General features: G+C 46.9%; 1 protein-coding gene across 1 annotated transcript; it reads right to left on the bottom strand.

Moving 5' to 3' along the window:
* Positions 1–7,894: 7,894 nt before the first annotated feature.
* Positions 7,895–17,255, bottom strand: JMJD8 (jumonji domain containing 8). The gene is made up of 9 exons (XM_015819251.1): positions 17,172–17,255; positions 16,139–16,231; positions 15,295–15,343; positions 13,657–13,753; positions 12,670–12,738; positions 11,287–11,406; positions 9,645–9,712; positions 8,124–8,258; positions 7,895–7,999 (listed from the first exon to the last, which is right to left on the bottom strand). Exons 1-9 carry the CDS (start codon positions 17,222–17,224, stop codon positions 7,919–7,921), a joined length of 765 nt encoding a protein of 254 aa, XP_015674737.1. The 5' UTR covers positions 17,225–17,255; the 3' UTR covers positions 7,895–7,918.
* Between the last annotated feature and the right edge of the window lie 1,530 nt (positions 17,256–18,785).

The raw sequence follows: 18,785 nt of genomic DNA, 5'->3' as shown, positions 1-18,785 counted from the left end.
TGTCCCCTTCCTCAGCACGCCTTCCTCCCACGCCATCGGCCCTCCTCTCCGTAGAGCAAAGACTGGAATCAGCCCACCTACCCACCCTCCAGGAGACACATACACCCCGGCCGTTGCTTCTTTTCCTGGTCTCTTATCTGTACAAAGTTTTCCTTCTCGACATCCGTTGTCCTGCCGGTCCAGAAGAGCTGAAGTTCTGCATCTGCTTCTCTGTAAATAAAATGGCCACTGATTTCAGGGCGGATCCGGGAGGGGCAAAGAGAAAGGGTTGTTATTTCAGTTTCTCGAAGCGGACGGGAATTGGCCCTTCGTGGGCGAAACGGTCGGCCCGGTTTGTGGATAATTGTGTTGAGGGACGGAGAGAGAGAGAGCGGAGCCCCGCGGTTCCGTTGCCGGGCAGTTTGTGTTACCTATTATAGTACTCAAACGTTTTATGTTTTCGGGTTGGTTTTGAATTAAACTCCCCTCTCCTCAATCCTCACTGCACAGTTTTTTGCAGTTTTACTTGGACCCCCTGATTGGGAGTTTTCCTTCTCAAGGAAGACAGATACGGAAATCGGCCTATGTCCTTTCTAGGTTTTGGGGGTTTTTTTGGAGATCTTTGCAATAGGAGTGATGTTGGTTAAGTAAAATACTTGAGTGGGAAAGGGCCAGGAAGCCTAACAAAGCAAAAAAACAGTGATTAGCTGAAGAACATCCTGCTTTTTTACATCCATTTATCACTCCTCTCGGCATTGGGCACACCAGAGAGAGTCTTCAACTTACAACTGTTTGTTTAGCGACTGTTCAAGGTTATAACGGTCCTGAAAGAGATTGACTTATGATCGGTTGTCACACAACTGTTGTAGCATCCCCATAATCACATGACCAAAACTTCAGGTGCAACTAGCATGGGTTTACTACTGGTTGCAACATCCCGGGGTCACGTAATGGCCATTTGCGACCTTCACCGCTGACATCTGACAAGCAAAATCAACGGAGGAAGCCAGATTCGATTAACCGCCCTACGGTTTACTTAACAGCCTGCCAATGATTCACTTAATAATAGCAATAGCACTTAGACTTATATACCGCTTCACAATGCTTTTATGGCCCTCTCTAAGCGGTTTACGGAGTCAGCCTATTTGCCCCCCAACAATCTGGGTCCTCATTTTACCGACCTCGGAAGGATGGAAGGCTGAGTCAACCTTGAGCCAGTCAGGATCGAACTCCTGGCAGTGGGCAGAGTTAGTCTGCAATACTGCATTCTAACCACTGTGCCACCATGGATGGATGGACAGACAGACAGACAGACAGACAGACAGACAGACAGACAGACAGCAATAGCAATAGCATTTAGACTTATATACCGCTTCACAGTGCTTTACAACCCCCTTTAAGCGGTTTACAGAGTCAGCATTTTGCCCCCAACAATCTGGGTCCTCATTTTACCCACCTCGGAAGGATGGAAGCCTGAGTCAGGCTTTTTTGAACATGTTTTGCTTATTAGTTTATAATATAAAATACAGAAGAAAATAGAAAAATAAGGGAGGAAAAAGGGAAAGGAGAAAAGTGTGGGACAAGGAGAAAAAAAAAGAAAAGGCATTAACTTCCGACTCCCTGGGGTGCAGTAGAATAAGATAATAGCATCAAAGCTCAACTTTTTACTTTTACACAATAATATAAACTAGCCATTTCTACGACAACGGATCTATTAATCGGCAAAGAGCTACACCGCACCATGGCTTTTAGCAATAATCATGGTAAAAAGACCGTAACATCAGGCGCAACTCGCTGTGCAACTGTCTTGCTTAGCACCAGAAATTGTGGACCCAATGGCCTTTACGGGTAATCCTCCACTTAACAACCGTTCGTTTAGTGACCAAAGTCATAACGGCATTGGAAAAAAATTATGACCCCTGCTCACGTGACTTGCAGCCTCCCACCAGGGTCACCTAATCAAACTTCAGGCGCTTGATAACCGGCACGTGCGATGGTTGCAACATCCCAAAGTCACGTGATTACTACTTGTGACCTTTCCCCTCGACTTCTGACAAGCAGTGCAGTGGATCACTTAAACCATGGGGTGGGGGGAAGGTCATAAAACAGGGCACGGTTCCCTTAACGACCTGTGCTTAGCAATGGAAATTCTGACCCCAATCATGGGCGTAAATCAAAGACTACCTGTATTTAAGAGCTGTGGTGGCGCAGGGGTTAGAATGCATTATTGCAGGCTAATTCACTGCTCACTGCCAGGAGTTCGATCCTGACCACCTCAAGGTTAGCTCAGCCTTCCATCCTTCCGAGGACGGTAAAATGAGGACCCAGATTGCTGGGGGGCAATAGGCTGAGTGGATAGAGAGGGCTGTAAAGCACCATGAAGCGGTATATAAGTCTAAGTACTATTGCAGGGGTAGGCAACCTTGGCTCTTTTATGACTCTTGGACTTCAACTCCCAGAATTCTGGGAGTTGAAGTCCACGAGTCATAAAAGAGCCAAGGTTGCCTACCCCTGTACTATTGCGAAGGAAGGAAGGAAGCCATAGTCACACAGTTGTTACAATGCAGTATTATAGGCAAACTCTGCCCACTGCCAGGAGTTCAATCCTGACCAGTTCAAGGTTGACTCAGCCTTCCATCCTTCTGAGGTTGGTAAAATGAGGACCCAGATGGTTGGGGGCAAGAGGCTGACTCTAAACTGGTTAGAGAGGGATGTAAAACATTGTGAAGTGGTATCTACGGTAAGTTTAAGTGCTATTGCTTGGGAGGGAAGGAAGGAAGGAAGGAAGGAAGGAAGGAAGGAAGGAAGGGGGGAGAGAGAAGCAAGCAAGCCATAGTGGTGCAGTTGTTACAATGCAGTATTGCAGGCAAACTCTGCCCCATCAGGAGTTCAATCCTGACCAGCTCAAGGTTGACTCAGCCTTCCATTCTTCGGTAAAAAGAGTACCCGGATTATTGGGGGCAAAATGCTGACTCTATAAACCGTTTAGAGAGGGCTGTAAAGCACCGTGAAGCGGTGTAGAAATCTAAGCGCTATTGCTATTTGCTATTCAAAAATTCTTTTGCACCTCTTATTGCTTCCATTTAACACCCACAGCAAAATGTTGCAGGACGAAGGGCTCCCAATGCAACGTGACAGCAGCACCTTATCTGGGACACTCTGTTCCATTTTCCCTCGGCATCAGGACCAAGTCCAGGCAGGCATAAATAAGCAAATTAACATTTTGCAGAGATGGGGCTTTTCCCAGCTCCGCTCATATCCTGCTCTTTATTTTTGAGCGGCATTGTTTGGCTCATCAATTAAGGTTCTCGGAACAGATGAGAGGGAGAAAAAGAATCAGGAAATTACTGTTCTGCAAGGAAACGACTATAAAACATTTTAAATAAAATATTCAAATTGCAGCTAAGTAAGCAAGAAGGGAAGATGCCCGGGTGCCTGCTTGAAAACAAAAAAAGTTCCTAGTGGCACTTGGGCATCTTCCTGTCTTCTTTGTAGATCTTGTTTTCCTTTTCCTGGTTAACCTATCTCTGGGCATATCCAAAACACCTTTTCTTTGTCAGTAAAACATTAGATAGTAGTAGTAGTAGTAGTAGAGTTGGAAGGGACCTTGGAGGTCATCTAGTCCAACCCCCTGCTCAGGCAGGTAACCCTATACCATTTCGGACAAATGGCTGACCAGTCTCTTCTTAAAAACCTCCAGTGTTGGAGCATTCACCGCTTCTGGAGGCAGGTTGTTCCACTGGTTAATTGTTCTAACTGNGGCAGCCCCTGAGATATTGGAACACGGCTATCATGTCACCCCTCGTCCTTCTCTCTGTTAAACTAGACATACCCAATTCCAGCAACCGTTCCTTATATGCTTTAGCCTCCAGCCCCCTAATCATCTTTGTTGCTCTTCTCTGTACTCTAGAAATTTCTAGAGTCTCAACATCTTTTTTACATCGTGGTGACCAAAACTGGATGCAGTATTCCAAGTCTGGCCTTACCAAGGCATTGTAAAGTGGTATTAACACTTCACGTGATCTTGATTCTATCCCTCTGTTAATGCAGCCTAGCACTGTGTTGGCTTTTTTGGCAGCTGCAGCACACGGCTGGCTCATATTCAAATGATTGTCCACTAGGACTCCGAGATCCCTCTCACAGTTCCTACTATTGAGCAAGGTACCCCCTATACTATACCTGTACATTTGGTTTTTCTTGCCTAAATGTAGAACCTTACTTTTTTCACCATTAAAGAGAATATAATATAGAATAACAGAGTTGGAAGGGACCTTGGAGGTTTTCTAGTCCATCCCCCTGCTCAAACAGGAGATCCTATACCATTCTGGACAAATGGCTGTCCAGTCTCTTCTTAAAAACCTCCAATGATGGAGCGCCCACAACTTCTGGAGGGAAGCCATTAGATGATGCTGTGCAGGTTGAATCCAATGCTTACGCTAACGAATTCTGTTTCTACCCTGTTTACCTCTTTTCTCCTTTACCTTCCCTGGTACATAGAGGTATCTATCCTGGCTGAAGAATTCACCTTTTTGACCTGTACGTATTCCACAAACAGACAAAGACTATCCTTAAAGCCAAATACCGAGAACCCAGATGAAAAACTAAGCGTGGAGAGGCCCAGCCTCTTGTGCTGAAATCCACTTTTAGAAATGGATCCTTTATGACAGAATTCCCCAATCTTTCCGCCTTAACGGACTGGCGGGGGCAGTAGAGAGGATGGGTCCATGCGAGTGGCAGGCACGCACATACGCAGCTCCATTTGCACGAGCAGCGGGCACGCGTCTCCATCATGCGTGTAAGTGGAGTGCATGTGCTCGCCCACTGCTCGTGCAACTGGGGATGTGTGGCCGTGTTCACCCACTACTTCCGCAGCCCGGTTCCGAACTGCTCAAGGCCCGGTAGTGAGCTGCAGCCCAAGGCGTTGGGGACCCCTGCTTTATGATGTCCTAACCGTAGGAAAAACATTCTCAAGTTTCTTAATGTTAACAAGGATTCTGTAGCTGTTTTTCACCCGTAATGGACAAATGTTGGCCGTCAGCTCCATTCTAGATAATGCCCAGATGGTTTTGAGTAAAGCTATTTGGGGAACAGGGGGGACAGGAAGATGATGGTCCACCACCTCTTCCAGAAACCCAAAACAAAGTCAAGAGCAGATGGAGGTGTAGTTTGGCAACATCTGGAGGACCATCATTCAGAAGCTGGCTCTTTTGTACAGATGGCCATCAAGACAGATACAGTGGAGGAAAAAGGCACATTGGCTTGGCACATTCCAGCTTGGCGGGAAATCTTTGGAACCTTCAAAACCAAAACAATATTTTCATCACAACTGTGACAGCTTTTCTAATGTCTTGTGTATCTGCAGGGAACTTCTAGAATGTCTAGATGAACCTGATTATGAACAGTTACTCTTGCCAATAGTATTTGGGAACTGCATGTCAAGTTGCCTAAACCAAACCAAGAAATCTAAAGAGCCAATTTGATCTCATGGTTAAGGCATCAGTTTAGAAACTGGGAGACAGTGATTTCTAGTCCTGCATCAGGCATGACAAGCCAGCTAGATGACTGAGCCAATCACCAGGAAACTAGGAGTTCTAATCCTGCCCTAAGCGTGAAAGCTACCTGGGTGTCTTTGAGCCAATCATCAGGAGATGGTGAGTTCTAGTCCTGCCTTAGATATGAAAACTAATGGGGTGACTTTGTTCCATTAACCAGGAGATGGTGAGTTCTAGCCTCGCCTTAGATACGAAAACGGGGTGACTTTGCTCCATTAACCAGGAGATGGTGAGTTCTAGTCCCGCCTTAGATATGAAAACTAACGGGGTGACTTTGCTCCATTAACCAGGAAATGGTGAGTTCTAGTCCCATCTTAGGCCTGAAAGCCAGCTGGGGGGATCTTGGTCCAGGCTCTTACTCTCAGTCCAATTCGTCTCACAGGGTTTTTGATGTGGAGAAAATAGGAAGAAATAGCAGCATAGATATGCTTGCCATCGAGTTCCTTATAAAAAAAGAAATACAGGTGGAGATAAGAATAAATCAGCAAAATCTCCAGAGGAAAAACGAGAACAAAATTAACTCTTGACTGAAATACAAGTTGCATTTATATAAAAAAAATGTTTATGCTAAGATCTGGTATTTCACATCAGCCAGGGACACATCTGATAGAAACAGGACCAGCGTGGAATCTGCTGGTCACGTTTCTGTACATCAAGTTGGCAGGAAAATCATTTTGAAGGAGAAGAAGAAAGAAAGAAAGAAAAAAGGAATGTAGGCATATCCTGCCCGGAAAAACGGGGGAGGATGAACAAACAGGTTACTTTCAGGTGAAACAAGGTTTTTCGTCCTCGGGTTGCTGACCAGCCTCCATACAAGTCACAAGATTTCCTACCTGCCGTGCAAGGCTGTAATTTTGAGCAGCCCAAATTATTTTTAGCCAGCTGGTGGTGTAAATATCCCCTGGGGAGTTGAAAGAGCTGGATGAGACACACGGGAAATAATAACAGTTACACCTTTTGTCCTCCATCACGGAACGTTCTGTTACACACACACACACACACACACACACAGACAGACACACACAGAGACAGAGAGAGACGCACAGAGACAGAGACACACAGAGACAGAGACAGACAGAAACACACAGAGAGAGAGAGAGAGACACACGCACAGACAGACAGACAGAGATAGAGACACACACACACAGACAGATAGACAGACACAGACACAGACACAGAGAGAGACACAGAGACAGACAGAAACACACACACAGAGACACAGACACACACACGCACAGACAGACAGACACACAGAGACAGATAGACACAGAGACAGACACACAGAGAGGCAGAGACACACACACAGAGACAGACACACACACACACACACACACAGAGAGACACACAGAGACAGAGACAGACAGACACACAGAGACAGACAGAGACACACACACAGAGACAGACACACATACACACACAGAGAGAGCCCAAACATCATACAAATAGTCCTCAACTTAACAACCATTCTTTTAGTGACCCTTCCAAGCTGCAAAAGAACTAAAAAAAGGGACTCATGATCGTTTTTCGCACTTACAAACCATTGCAGCATCTCCGTGGTCCCGTGATTAAAGTCCGGACGCTTGGCAACCGACTCAAACTTACAACGGTCGCAGTGTCCCCGGGGGTCATCCGATCTCCTTTTGCGACCTAACAGGCCAAGTCAACGGAGAAGTCAGATTCCCTTAACCACCGTGTGATTAACTTAATAACTAAAGTGATTCACTTCACAACCGTGGCAACAAAGGTGGTAAACTGGGCCAAATCTCACTTCACAAATGTCTCGCTTAGGAACAGAAATTTGGGGCTCAATTGTGGTCGTAAGTCGAGGATTATCTGTAATGGATGAGGCAAGACCCCCGGCTTCACCTCCTCCCGCCATGTGGCAAGTGCACAGGCAGAGAGAAGGATGCTGGATAGCAAAATACACCTGAAGAAGCATCAGTCTTAGTCTGCACCATTTCTTAAAAAGTTGGGTCCTGAGATACTGGCTGAAAAGTTTTAGGAGGAGATCCCTGAGGAAGATGGTCTAGGATTGGTCAGTTGGGACCACGTCACCTCTGCTGGTCTCGTTGACCATAGAGGTGGGGTTACTGTGGTCAGTCATAGCTGATGGCCACCACCCTTCACGAGGCCCTCTGGCTGTTGAATTTCATCAACGCCATTGGAGCCAGCCAACCGAAATATTTCCGGGCGGTGGAAATTATATTCTCTGTCCCCGAACCATCGTGCCAGAATGAATGCTTGTGCAGTTTCACCTTAAGGGGAGATTGGGGCAACTTTCAATGGGTAGACCAGCCTGGAGCTTTGAAATGGCCAAGAGATCCAATTGCTTTGCCCAAGGAATGATGGCGAGAGTCCCATCATACAGGAGGTGTCATGTGGAGCTGCTAACCCAGGAAGGTCGAGATGAAAACGCTGGTGTCCAGGTTGAGGGTCGCGTGCCACCAGCGGTCCGGAAAATAAAGAACCTGGAAGGAAAGAGAGAATGACTCCGGATGCAACGGCTTTTTAGAAGATCTTTCCTTCCTCCCTCGGCGTGGTTGGGGCATTCTGCCTGGAAGCCCAGTCTGTACATGCCCTGCAGCAACCTGCCTCTCCTGGATGGATGGTGCACTCCACCGGTTTCTCCCACGGCGGCAAGGAAGGGTACGTATCCAGGAACCAGGACAGAGTCGTCTTATTGGGGTGGAATGCCGGTGTTTTCTCTGGAGGATACAGGAACCAGTGCTGGGGAGAGAGAGAGCAAGCTGTGAGGAACAAGCTTTGTACCACCGCATGATATTTCAGTACGTCTCCTACCTCAATAAGGTGGCATGGAGATGACTAAAAGCCTTGAAATATCCAATGACACAAAGTACAGGAGGACCCTCACCACCAAGAGCTACTCAGAAATCCAACTCTAGACTCTCCTGCCCCCCCCCCAATGCTTCGTTTTTAAAAGTCATTTGGAGATTGAGTATAGTCTAGGACTGTGTTTCTCAGGCTTAGCAACTTTCAGATGTGTGGACTTCAACTCCCAGAATTCCCCTGCCAGCCATGAGAACTAGGGAAGGTCTGGTATGGGGTCTCCTGCTTGAGCAGGGGGTTGGACTAGAGGCTCTACAAAGTCCCTTCCAACTGTTATTCTCCTTTTTTCCTTCCTTCCTTCCTTCCTTCTTTCCTTCCTTCCTTCCTTCCCCCCTCCCTCCCTTTCTCCTCCATCACTGGAGGCTTTCAAGAAGAGACTGGACAGCCATTTGTCTGAAACGGTATAGGTTTTCCTGCTTGAGCAGGGGGTTGGACTAGAGGATCTCCAAGGTCCCTTCAAACTGTTATTCTATTCTTTTTTCCTTCCTTCCTTCCTTCCTTCCTTCCTTCCTTCCTTCCTTCCTTCCTACCTTCCTTCCTTCTTTCCTTCCTTCCTTCCTTCCTTCCCCCCTCCCTCCTCCATCACTGGAGGCTTTAAAGAAGAGACTGGACAGCCACTTGTCTGAAACGGTCTAGGTTCTCCTGCTTGAGCAGGGGGTTGGACTAGAGGACCTCCAAGGTCCCTTTCAACTGTTAGTCTATTCTTTTTTCCTTCCTTCCTTCCTTCCTTCTCCCCTTCCTCCCTCCCTCCTCCATCACTGGAGGCTTTCAAGAAGAGACTGGACAGCCACTTGTCTGAAACGGTATAGGTTCTCCTGCTTGAGCAGGGGGGTTGGACTAGAGGACCTCCAAGGTCCCTTCCAACTATTATTCTATTCTTTTTTCCTTCCTTCCTTCCTTCCTTCCTTCCTTCCTTCCTTCCTTCCTTCCTTCCTTCCTTCCTTCTCCCCTTCCTCCCTCCCTCCTCCATCACTGGAGGCTTTCAAGAAGAGACTGGACAGCCACTTGTCTGAAACGGTATAGGTTCTCCTGCTTGAGCAGGGGGGTTGGACTAGAGGACCTCCAAGGTCCCTTCCCACTCTTGTCATTCCATTCTGTTCTGCTGAGATGCTTTCTCCACTCCCATTCCTTCTGTGGGCTGGGATTTCTCTTATCAACCGTAGCTGTCCAGGCTGCAGTTCTCCCTCCAGTTTCCCAAGGTTAATCTCACACCCCGTGACAGGTGGGAACATCGTTTGTACGGCAACACCTTGTCAGTGCGCTCACCTTCCTCCCAAAGATGACCTCCGAAAAGCCAGGCCCGTGCCAATGAAATGGCACCCCCGAACCGGAGCCTGAAAGAGATTGGAAAAGAGAGAAAAAGGAGGAGAAATTAAATCCAGACCGGGAATTGGACGGCTCCTTAACATCCTAATGACCTGGAGCACAGTCCAGAATTCTCAAGCAGGACACAAGGATGCTTGAGAAAGCAAAGCTCTCCGACCACACGATGGACCTTCTCTACGAATGGTGGTTCCTGGGCTCAGCCCAAAGGTCACTGGCATAGGACATTGACCTCTGGAATCAGCTTCTTAGGAACCATCCCAAATCCAATATGTTAGACCTGCTGGCCAGAGCTATCCCACCAGCATCATGGACCTGTGATAACTCTGAAATTGCCACATGACATTGTACTGACATGGGCGACTGGATTCATGGAAGGCTGACCCTCTTGAGCAGGGGTCCCCAACCCCCGGTCCGTGGACCGCTACCAGCCAGCAACTGGCCCACATAAACAAGCAAAGCCCTATCCCAGTGGTGGCGAACCTATGGCACGCATGCCAGAGGTGGCACTCAGAGCCCTCTCTGTGGGCACACGAACCATCACCCCAGCCCCGCCTCCTCTCACGGCCCCCTCCTCACCAGCAGCCCCCCGGAGAGTCACCCCCGGGCATGGCCCACATGAAGCAGCGCAGCCAAGGACATGGTAGCCGGGCAGCGGGGACAAGACTCTGCCCTTGTGCCCCGTCGCGCGCGGGGCACGGGCGGAGGGCATGGCTGCCATGGCTCTGCTGGGCTGCCTGGGTGATCTGTGCTGGGCCTTGGAGGTGGTGGGTGGCCCAGCGGGCACGGCAAAGCGGGGACGGGGTGGGGGGCGCAGTTTTTGGACACTCGGTCTCTAAAAGGTTCGCCATCACTGCCCTATCCCCAGGATGCAGGCAGCACATAAAACCACGCCCCTTCTGGTCCACGGAAAAATCTCTCTCCATGGAACCGGTCGCTGGTGCCTGAAAGGTTGGGGACCTCTGTTTTTGAGGACTCATGGTCTTGGGGACTCCATGTTTCTCCTATGCTGGAGATATTGCAAGCTGTATTGCAAGATATTGCAAACTGCAAGCTATGCTGGAGACCTGTTGCAAGCGAGCTGTAGGAGATGACCAGGCTGAGCCCGAAGGAGGAGTCAAATACATCATCAGTCTAGAATCTCATGGTGCCCACCAGAGACCTAAGCCCAGCCCATCTTGAATTCCGTTGACTCTTATCTACCGCCCACTTGCTTGGACTGTTTGCAGTTCAGGTTCTTGTATGTAGAGAGTTTTAGCATAGAATAAACCTATATTATTTTGAACTGCCTGGGTCCCTGATTTTTCTGCGCTTGACATGAACAACGACAGGAGGAGAGGAGAGGTCTCCATCTCCATCTAGCATCTGATTAGGCCTGGGCAAAGATGGGCCTTGGGGGAACTTGATGAAGCTGTTTTGAGTTTTTTTGGGAGGAGAACCTGCAGGTGATGCTTTTTGGTGATAGCCTGGCGTCTTTGAAAACTAAGGAGACATACGTGGTCCCACCAAAGCAGATGAAGCTACAAAACCATTGCCCTGTGGAGGTATTGAAACTGTCCATCTCCTGAAGGTGCCAGCTACTGACCCCCAATCCCAAAACTGTAGGCTCCCGTGGTGCCTGGAATCCTGAAAGGTGGTGGGTTGTACTTCTTGAAGAGGGACCCCCATTCAGTGAAATTATTGTCTCCAAAGAAGTAGAGCGTATCTGCGGGGGGGAAAAGGGAAAAAGAGAAATTAAAGTCGTTTTTCCCAGCAGGTCTTTTGCTTTTCTTGAGAGCTGCAGGCCACCACCAGGGACTAAACTGGTTTTGGTCCCTTTGCACCTACCACCTTCTTGTCTCAACATCTTCAAGGGGAAAAAAAAATCCGGGAGAGAAGATAATTTGCAAGGCAGATACTTTATTCATAATGAGTAATGAAAATAACTGCAGTCAAAACAAAGAGAAAGGAAATCTGAGTCCGGAGCAGAAATGTACTTTGAGAAAGTGTCTCAGACGTAGTTTATTGATTAGATTTCTATCCCCTCTTTATTACTTTGTAAGTCACTCAAACCTTCTGCTCCTTCTTCCGCCTATTTCCCCCCTTTCTCTTAGGTTGGGCTAAGAGAAAGTAACCGAGCCAAAGTCAGCTTTCGTGCCTAAGGCAGGACTAGAACTCGTGTCTTCTAGTTTCTAAGCCAGCACCTTAACCGCTATAGTACCAAAACTGACTCTTGTCCTTGTGAAATTAAAGGAAAGGAAGGGAATAGCGCATCCAGAGTTGCAAGATTCCGTTACTATAAATCCTATCATAAAAGTAGTTTTCGAATTTGTAATTTGGGTATTCAGGTCTGGGCTACAGGGAGTCCTCGATTTACGACCACAATTGAGCCCAAAGTTTTTGTTGCTAAGCGAGGCATTTGTTAAGCGAATTTTTACCCCATTTGACGGCTTTTCTTGCCATTGTTATTGAGTGAATTGCTGCAGTTCTTAACTTAGCATTATGGCTGTTAAGTGAATCTTCCCCGTTAACTTGGCTGGTCAGAAGGTCGCAAAAGGAGATCACGTGACTCTGGGAAACTGCAACCGTCATAAATACGAGTCAGTTGAATTTTAATCACGCGATCGTGGGGATGCTACGGTGGCCGTAAGTATGGGAAAGGGTCATAAGTCCCTTTTTTCAGTGCCATTTGAATGGTCACTAAATGAACTGTTGTGTTGAGGACTATCTCTATTCTACCTGAAAGAGCTGATTCTGGTCTGTGGAATCCAAGCTGAGTTTGGGTTGCCATAGATCAGGGGTCTTCAAACTTGGCCCTTTGATGACTTGTGGACTTCAACTCCCAGAATTCCTCAGCCAGGCACGCGTGCCTGGCTGAGGAATTCTGGGAGTTGAAGTCCACAAGTCATCAAAGGGCCAAGTTTGAAGACCCCTGCCACGGATCAAGGAAGCATGAAGATCTGATAGTGCCAAGTTACATCCTACTCACCACTTCCAAGGGAAGACAGATCCTGTGGTTCCAGCAAATGATCCACGTAATCTTGGAAGGGTAGATCCACTGCAGCAAAGAAACAGCCAGTTAAGAACTCAATGCATCTTCTGCCAAAGCTGTGCAATCTCGCAACCCAACTTTTTGTACAATGCTCAGCAGAACAAGGACTATTTGTTTTCCTTTGTAATATATTTTATTGATTTTTTTTAGACATAAATCACTTAAGGACTATTTTTTAATGAAGGTATGAGAGTAGGAGATTACCAGGCTGAGGCTGAGGGTGGAGCCAAACGCACCATCAGTTTGGAATCGTTACGTTCCCACAAGAGATCTAAGTCAAGCGCGCGCCCCCTCCCTCTTGAAGTCCACGGATTCTTATTTGGCACAAATTCACCTTGACCGTTAGTCGTTCAGATTCTTGTGTGTACATAGCATGAAATAAACTCGTAGTACCGATAATCCTCGGCTTACGAGCACAACCAAGCCGCAAATGTCTGTTTGCTAAGCCAGACAGTTGGCAAGTCCATTTGCCCCATTTTACGACCTTTCTCGTTGCAGCGTTTAAATGAATCACTTCTTCTTCTTCTTGTGCCATATCCGTTAGCGGACGTTGGCGATCACGGATGTTAAGAGAATCCGGCTTCCCCTTCAATTTTGCTTGTCAATAGGTCGCAAAAGGGGGATCGCGGGACCCCGGGGACGCCCCGACCGTCATAAATATGAGTCAGCGGCCAAGCTTTTGAATTTTGACCAGGTGACCGCGGTCGTGAGTGTGAAAACTGGCCGTAAGTCCCTTTTTTTCAGCGCCGCTGGAACATTGGACGGTCACGAAAGGAATTGTTGTAAATCAAGGACTGCCTGTGCTTGCGAACCCTACCCTAGCCCCTGGCTTCTTGCATCGGACAGGTGTGCAAAATTGCACCTCTGTGCCTCAGCTCACTCTTGGGGCAGAGTTGTGGGGAGAAGTGTCTTTTCCCTTCTCACCTTTGTGGTAAGAGTAGGTGTTGGCAGTACTGAGACGAACCAGATGTTCTCCGAATGTGGCCAGCAGCTGGTCTTTGGTGCATTGAGCCTGGAATTCCTGTGGCCACAGAAGAGAATCAGAGACTCCAATTTTACAGCCCTCCCTTCACCCCCTCCCCCCAATGATTTTGTCCTGGCTGCAAAAAACAAGATTGCGTTGGCCAGAGTCCACGTGCAATACAACTACGGGGTAGTTAATCTCTGGGAATTACAGGAAGTTCCTGATTTACGAACAGAGCCTGGAATTAGGTCATAAACGATGCCAGGCATTAAGTGGGTCATCCTACGATGGACTCGATTTTGTAATTTGGGGGAGGGGAGATGATTATTAAGTGAGCATGGCAGTCGTTCAGCGAATCCATTGCTTGCAATGGGCTTTTTTTTCTTTTCTTTTTTGCAGGAAAGTATAAAACACTGTAAAAAAGATGTTGAGACTTTAGAAAGAGTACAGAGAAGAGCAACAAAGATGATCAGGGGACTGGAGGCTAAAACATATAAGGAACGGCTGCTGGAATTGGGTATGTCTAGTTTAACGAACAGAAGTACGAGGAGGATCATGATAGCAGTGTTCCAGTATCTCAGGGGCTGCCCCAAAGAACAGGGAGTCAAGCTATTCTCCAAGGCGCCTGAAGGCAGGACAAGAAGCAACAGATGGAAACTCATCAAGGAGAGAAGCAACCTAGAACTAAGGAGAAACTTCCTGACAGTGAGAACAATTAACCAGTGGAACAACCTGCCTCCAGAAGCTGTGAATGCTCCAACACTGGAAGTTTTTAAGAAGAGACTGGACAGTCATTTGTCCGAAATGGTGTAGGGTTTCCTGCCTGACCAGGGGGTTGGACTAGATGACCTCCAAGGTCCCTTCCAACTTTATTATTATTATTATTACTGGCTTCCACCCCAAAATATGAGTCATGCTCAGGTAACCGCAGGATGCTGGGCAGGAGTCCCACTAACAACCGCTTGGCTTCTGGCCCCAATTGTGGCTGTTAAGTCGAGGATTATCTGTATTTTTTCTTTGGAGCACATGGGAGTGTGTCTGTGCATGTACGTGTGCATGTGTGTTTAGGGCTGAGTGATTTCCTCAGACAATTAGGTGGATTTAGGAAGTCGCTGTTCAGTAAACCACAAGATTGAACGCCGTGCAAACACAACCACTGCTATTTCTACCTGTGCAATAATTTCCCCCTTGGGTCACACTCGGGAATATTTACAGAGAGAGCCTGGCACCACACACAATCTTTGCAAAGTGGCTTCACAGTCCCGAACTGATGGCTGGACTTTATTAATTCATGCCCAGTCCGAAGGGGCCTCCAAAAGAGAGTGGCCTATAGAGATTAGGGTAGCACAGATTCTAATCCGGAACTAAGGAGAAACTTCCTGACAGTGAGGACAATCAACCAGTGGAACAGCTTCCCTCCCAGGGTGGTGGGTGCTCCATCACTGGAGGCTTTTAAGAAGAGACTGGATAACCATTTGTCTGAAATGGTATAGGATTTCCTGCTTGAGCAGGGGGCTGGACTAGAAGACCTCCGAGGTCCCTTTAAGCCCTTTGAATCTATGATATTCCATCCAAATGTATAATACAGGGGTACTCACGGTATTGTCAGTTAATCCCTGAAGAATTACTGGCCGAGAGAAAGCATACCTGGAAAGAGGAGGGGAAGAAGAGGAGGAGGAGGAAGAGGAGGAGGAGGAGAAGAGAAAGAGGAGGAAGAGGAGAAGAGGAGAAGAGAAAGAGGGGAAAGGGAGGAAGAGGGAGGAGGAGGAGGAGGAGAAGAGAAAGGAAAGGAGGAGGAGGAAGAGGAGGAGGAGAGAGAGAGACAATGAGAAAGAGAAAATCATTGTAATGGCATTATGGATTAAAAAACAACAATAGGACAAAGGCTTTGAAATCTTTTCAAGGTGAGGAAAGGCAGTTCCCAGGAAGAACGGTTCTTCCCACCCGGATTTGTGCTCTCTGACATGGGGCTGCATCCTGGGGATAATCACTCAGCACCTACCAAGAAGCAGACCTGTTATTTGTGGCACTGCCTTTTGTAGAATATGCTCCTCCTTTAATTTTTATTTTATTTTTTTTAAAGCGTGCATTTGCATTTGAAATCACTCAACCTTACTGCTCAAGAACACTTACTTTCAAGGCTTCTGGTCTACCACAAAGAGCTGATGGAAAAAGCCAGGGAGAATTTCAGATGGCTATTTATACCTGACTCTTATTTTAAAGGTGCCGGCGTTCTCGGTGATGGAGGATCTTACAAGGAGCTCTTTAAACAACTCCAGAGCTAAATAACTGGGAGATTGTGCCTGGTCTAGCCAAAGATGGAGCTGTCTCGTTTTTTGGTTTTTTTTAAAATTCCTTCTTGCAAAAAAATCTGGGACCTGTGCATGCTGCCCCCGCGTGGTGGAAAACACGGGCACGATGGGTCATTCGCCATCACTTAACTGTTGAATAAACTGGGAAAAAGTCAGGGAGGGGTCCCGTCTCTCCACCGTACAGCTGCCATCTTCTGACAACGCGGCGTGCCTGCTTGTCAGCCTGCGGGGACAAAAGATAGGCTGGTGTTTCATCAGAAGGATAAAAATAATTTTTTAAAGAAAAATAAAAAAATGAAAATGAAAGTTTCATAAGTAGGAAAAGGCTTCCTGTCCAAGTTTTGTTCACAGCACAATTAACTGTATGGTTTCTGATTCCTGGAAGAGGCACCCAGAACAGAATATAAAAATATGGGGGGGGAAAACCCCCTCCAACACTGGAAGTGCCTTGCATGTAGAAATCTAGCATCCTCCTGAGAAATGCAAAACCCCTTTGGCCGTAACATCTACCTTTCTGTGAACAGGGCCATATATTAATGGTTGCCCTGAACGCTCTATGTATATACATTTGCATGTACACAAACACACAAACAAAGAACTTTAAAGGCAGCGATTTTCATAGGAGTGGTAGAAAGAAGATTTCTTTTTGAAATCTGTCAACAAAGCCAAAAATCTATGTGCAAAAACAAATCCACTAGATTTGGGAGAAGGGAAGAGAGAGAGGGTTGTTTTTTTTGGGGGGGGGGGGGTGTCGTTGCAAAATGGGAGGAACTTATCAAACATGACAGACAGGAATTCCGGGTAAGAGATGGCTTCCGTTAGCACTTAAACGTCTCTGTTATGCTGAAATACCATAATTTATGTTGTGTTGGGGTCAGTCTATTTCAAACTTGGCAACTTTCAGATGGGTAGACTTCAATTCCCAGAATTCCCAGATGTTTTGGGGAATTCCCCTCTTAAAGTTGCCAAGTTTGAAACAGACTGCTTTGGAAAAACCCATAGACTTCATTCATTCATTTTCATTCATTCATTCATTTTCATTCATTCAATCAATCAATCAATCAATCAATTTTATGCTACTCATCTCCCCTAAAAAGTTGTATTTTTTTTTGCTTCGATATTTATTTATTTTTTTGCTTTTTCCTTGTTGGATGCCTACTTACCAGCCTCCGTCTGTGTCTAGCAGCGCGAAACTGCCCGGGAACCAAAAGAACATGGATAAGGGCAGAAAGAGCAGGATCTGGGGCTTGGTCTCCATCAGTTGCAAGATTCTACAATACAAAATCCTCCCTCTGGGTGATTCTCAGCAAAATAGCCTGTTATCTTGAGAGAGGGAGAATGTTAGAAGATGGTCCAGCGTGGAAGACCAAATCTTCTGAAAAGAGGTAAAGAAAGGAAGAATATTAAAGGAAGCAGAAGACGAGGGATGACAAGACATGGAGAATCTTTTAGTGCAATGTTTCTCAGCCTCAGCAACTTTTAAGATATGTGGGCTTCAACAACTTGCTGGCCGGAGAATTCCTGGAACTGAAGTCCACACATCTTAAAAGTTGCTGAATTAAGGAACCCTGTCTGACTGATGATGTTACCTAGTTTGGTCACGAAATGTCTGCAAAAAGTAAACCAAGCTCAATAACCAAGGACCCACAATCTCCATTTTTGACCCACGGACACTGTGAAAGGGGAAAGGAAAGGCCTCTAAAAATGACTCCATCACTGCTGATTGAGGATCACCTCAAATGGACTATAAGGCCATAGAACTCCTTGTAGGATCAATTAAAACTGTACAGTAGAAAAAACGATGATGTTACCTAGTTGGGTAATGAAATGTCTGCAAGAAAACAACCAAGTTCAGAAAGAACCAAGGACCACCCACTCCCAGTCGTCGTCGTCGTCGTCGTCGTCCTCCTCCTCCTCCTCCTCCTCCTCCTCCTCCTCCTCCTCCTGTTCTACTCCATACACCCACTCCCTTCTAGCCAGTGCTTTTTTTGTAAGAAAAAAGGTGCTGGAACTCACATCTTGTTAATCTTTTATTTACCTTTTGCACATAGTCAATCACTGTACACACACCCACACACATCGGTTGTGTAACGAAACATAACAGTCGGTCATCCCCGCAGTAAGCACTCAGCACGCGACCACACAACCAATCACAAGCTGAGCAGTGCCACAAGCCGAGCAGCCGGACAAAGTACGCATGCACTGGACTCGACACACAAGCAGCCCGCATGCACCGTTTTAATGATTTTTGCCACCGACCTGCTACGCTCGACAGGGCAATTCAAGTCCATGTGGACCAAACATCAAATTTTCAAAAGTTACTTTTAAAACTTGGAAAATCTGTCCAAAAAAAAAAAAAGGTGCCGGAACTCTATTCCGGTGAGTTCTACGACAAAAAAAATAAGCACTGCTTCTAGCACTGATGATGTTCCCTAGTTAGATAATGAAAGGTCTGCAAGAAAACCATCAAGCTCAGAGAGCATCAAGGACCCCACAGTCGTTGTCATCGTCTTCCTCCTCCTCCTCCTCCTCCACCACCACCTCTGCAACCCCACCATCAGTGCTCACTTCTAGCACAGACGTGTACCCTACTTAAGTAAGGAAATGTTATGCAGGAAAACCACCAAGCTCAGAGAGCATCAAGGACCCCATAGTCGTCGTCGTCCTCCTTCTCCTCCTCCTCCTCCTCCACCACCACCACCACCTCTGCAACCCCACCATCAGTACTCACTTCTAGCACCGACGTGTACCCTACTTAAGTAAGGAAATGTTATGCA

Source organism: Protobothrops mucrosquamatus, unplaced genomic scaffold (genome assembly GCF_001527695.2).
Source record: "Protobothrops mucrosquamatus isolate PMUCROS unplaced genomic scaffold, P.Mucros_1.0 scaffold880, whole genome shotgun sequence".
Classification (NCBI taxonomy): domain Eukaryota; kingdom Metazoa; phylum Chordata; class Lepidosauria; order Squamata; family Viperidae; genus Protobothrops; species Protobothrops mucrosquamatus.
The sequence above is the reverse complement of the archived record's forward strand: the minus strand, read 5'-3'. Positions and strand labels throughout refer to the sequence as shown.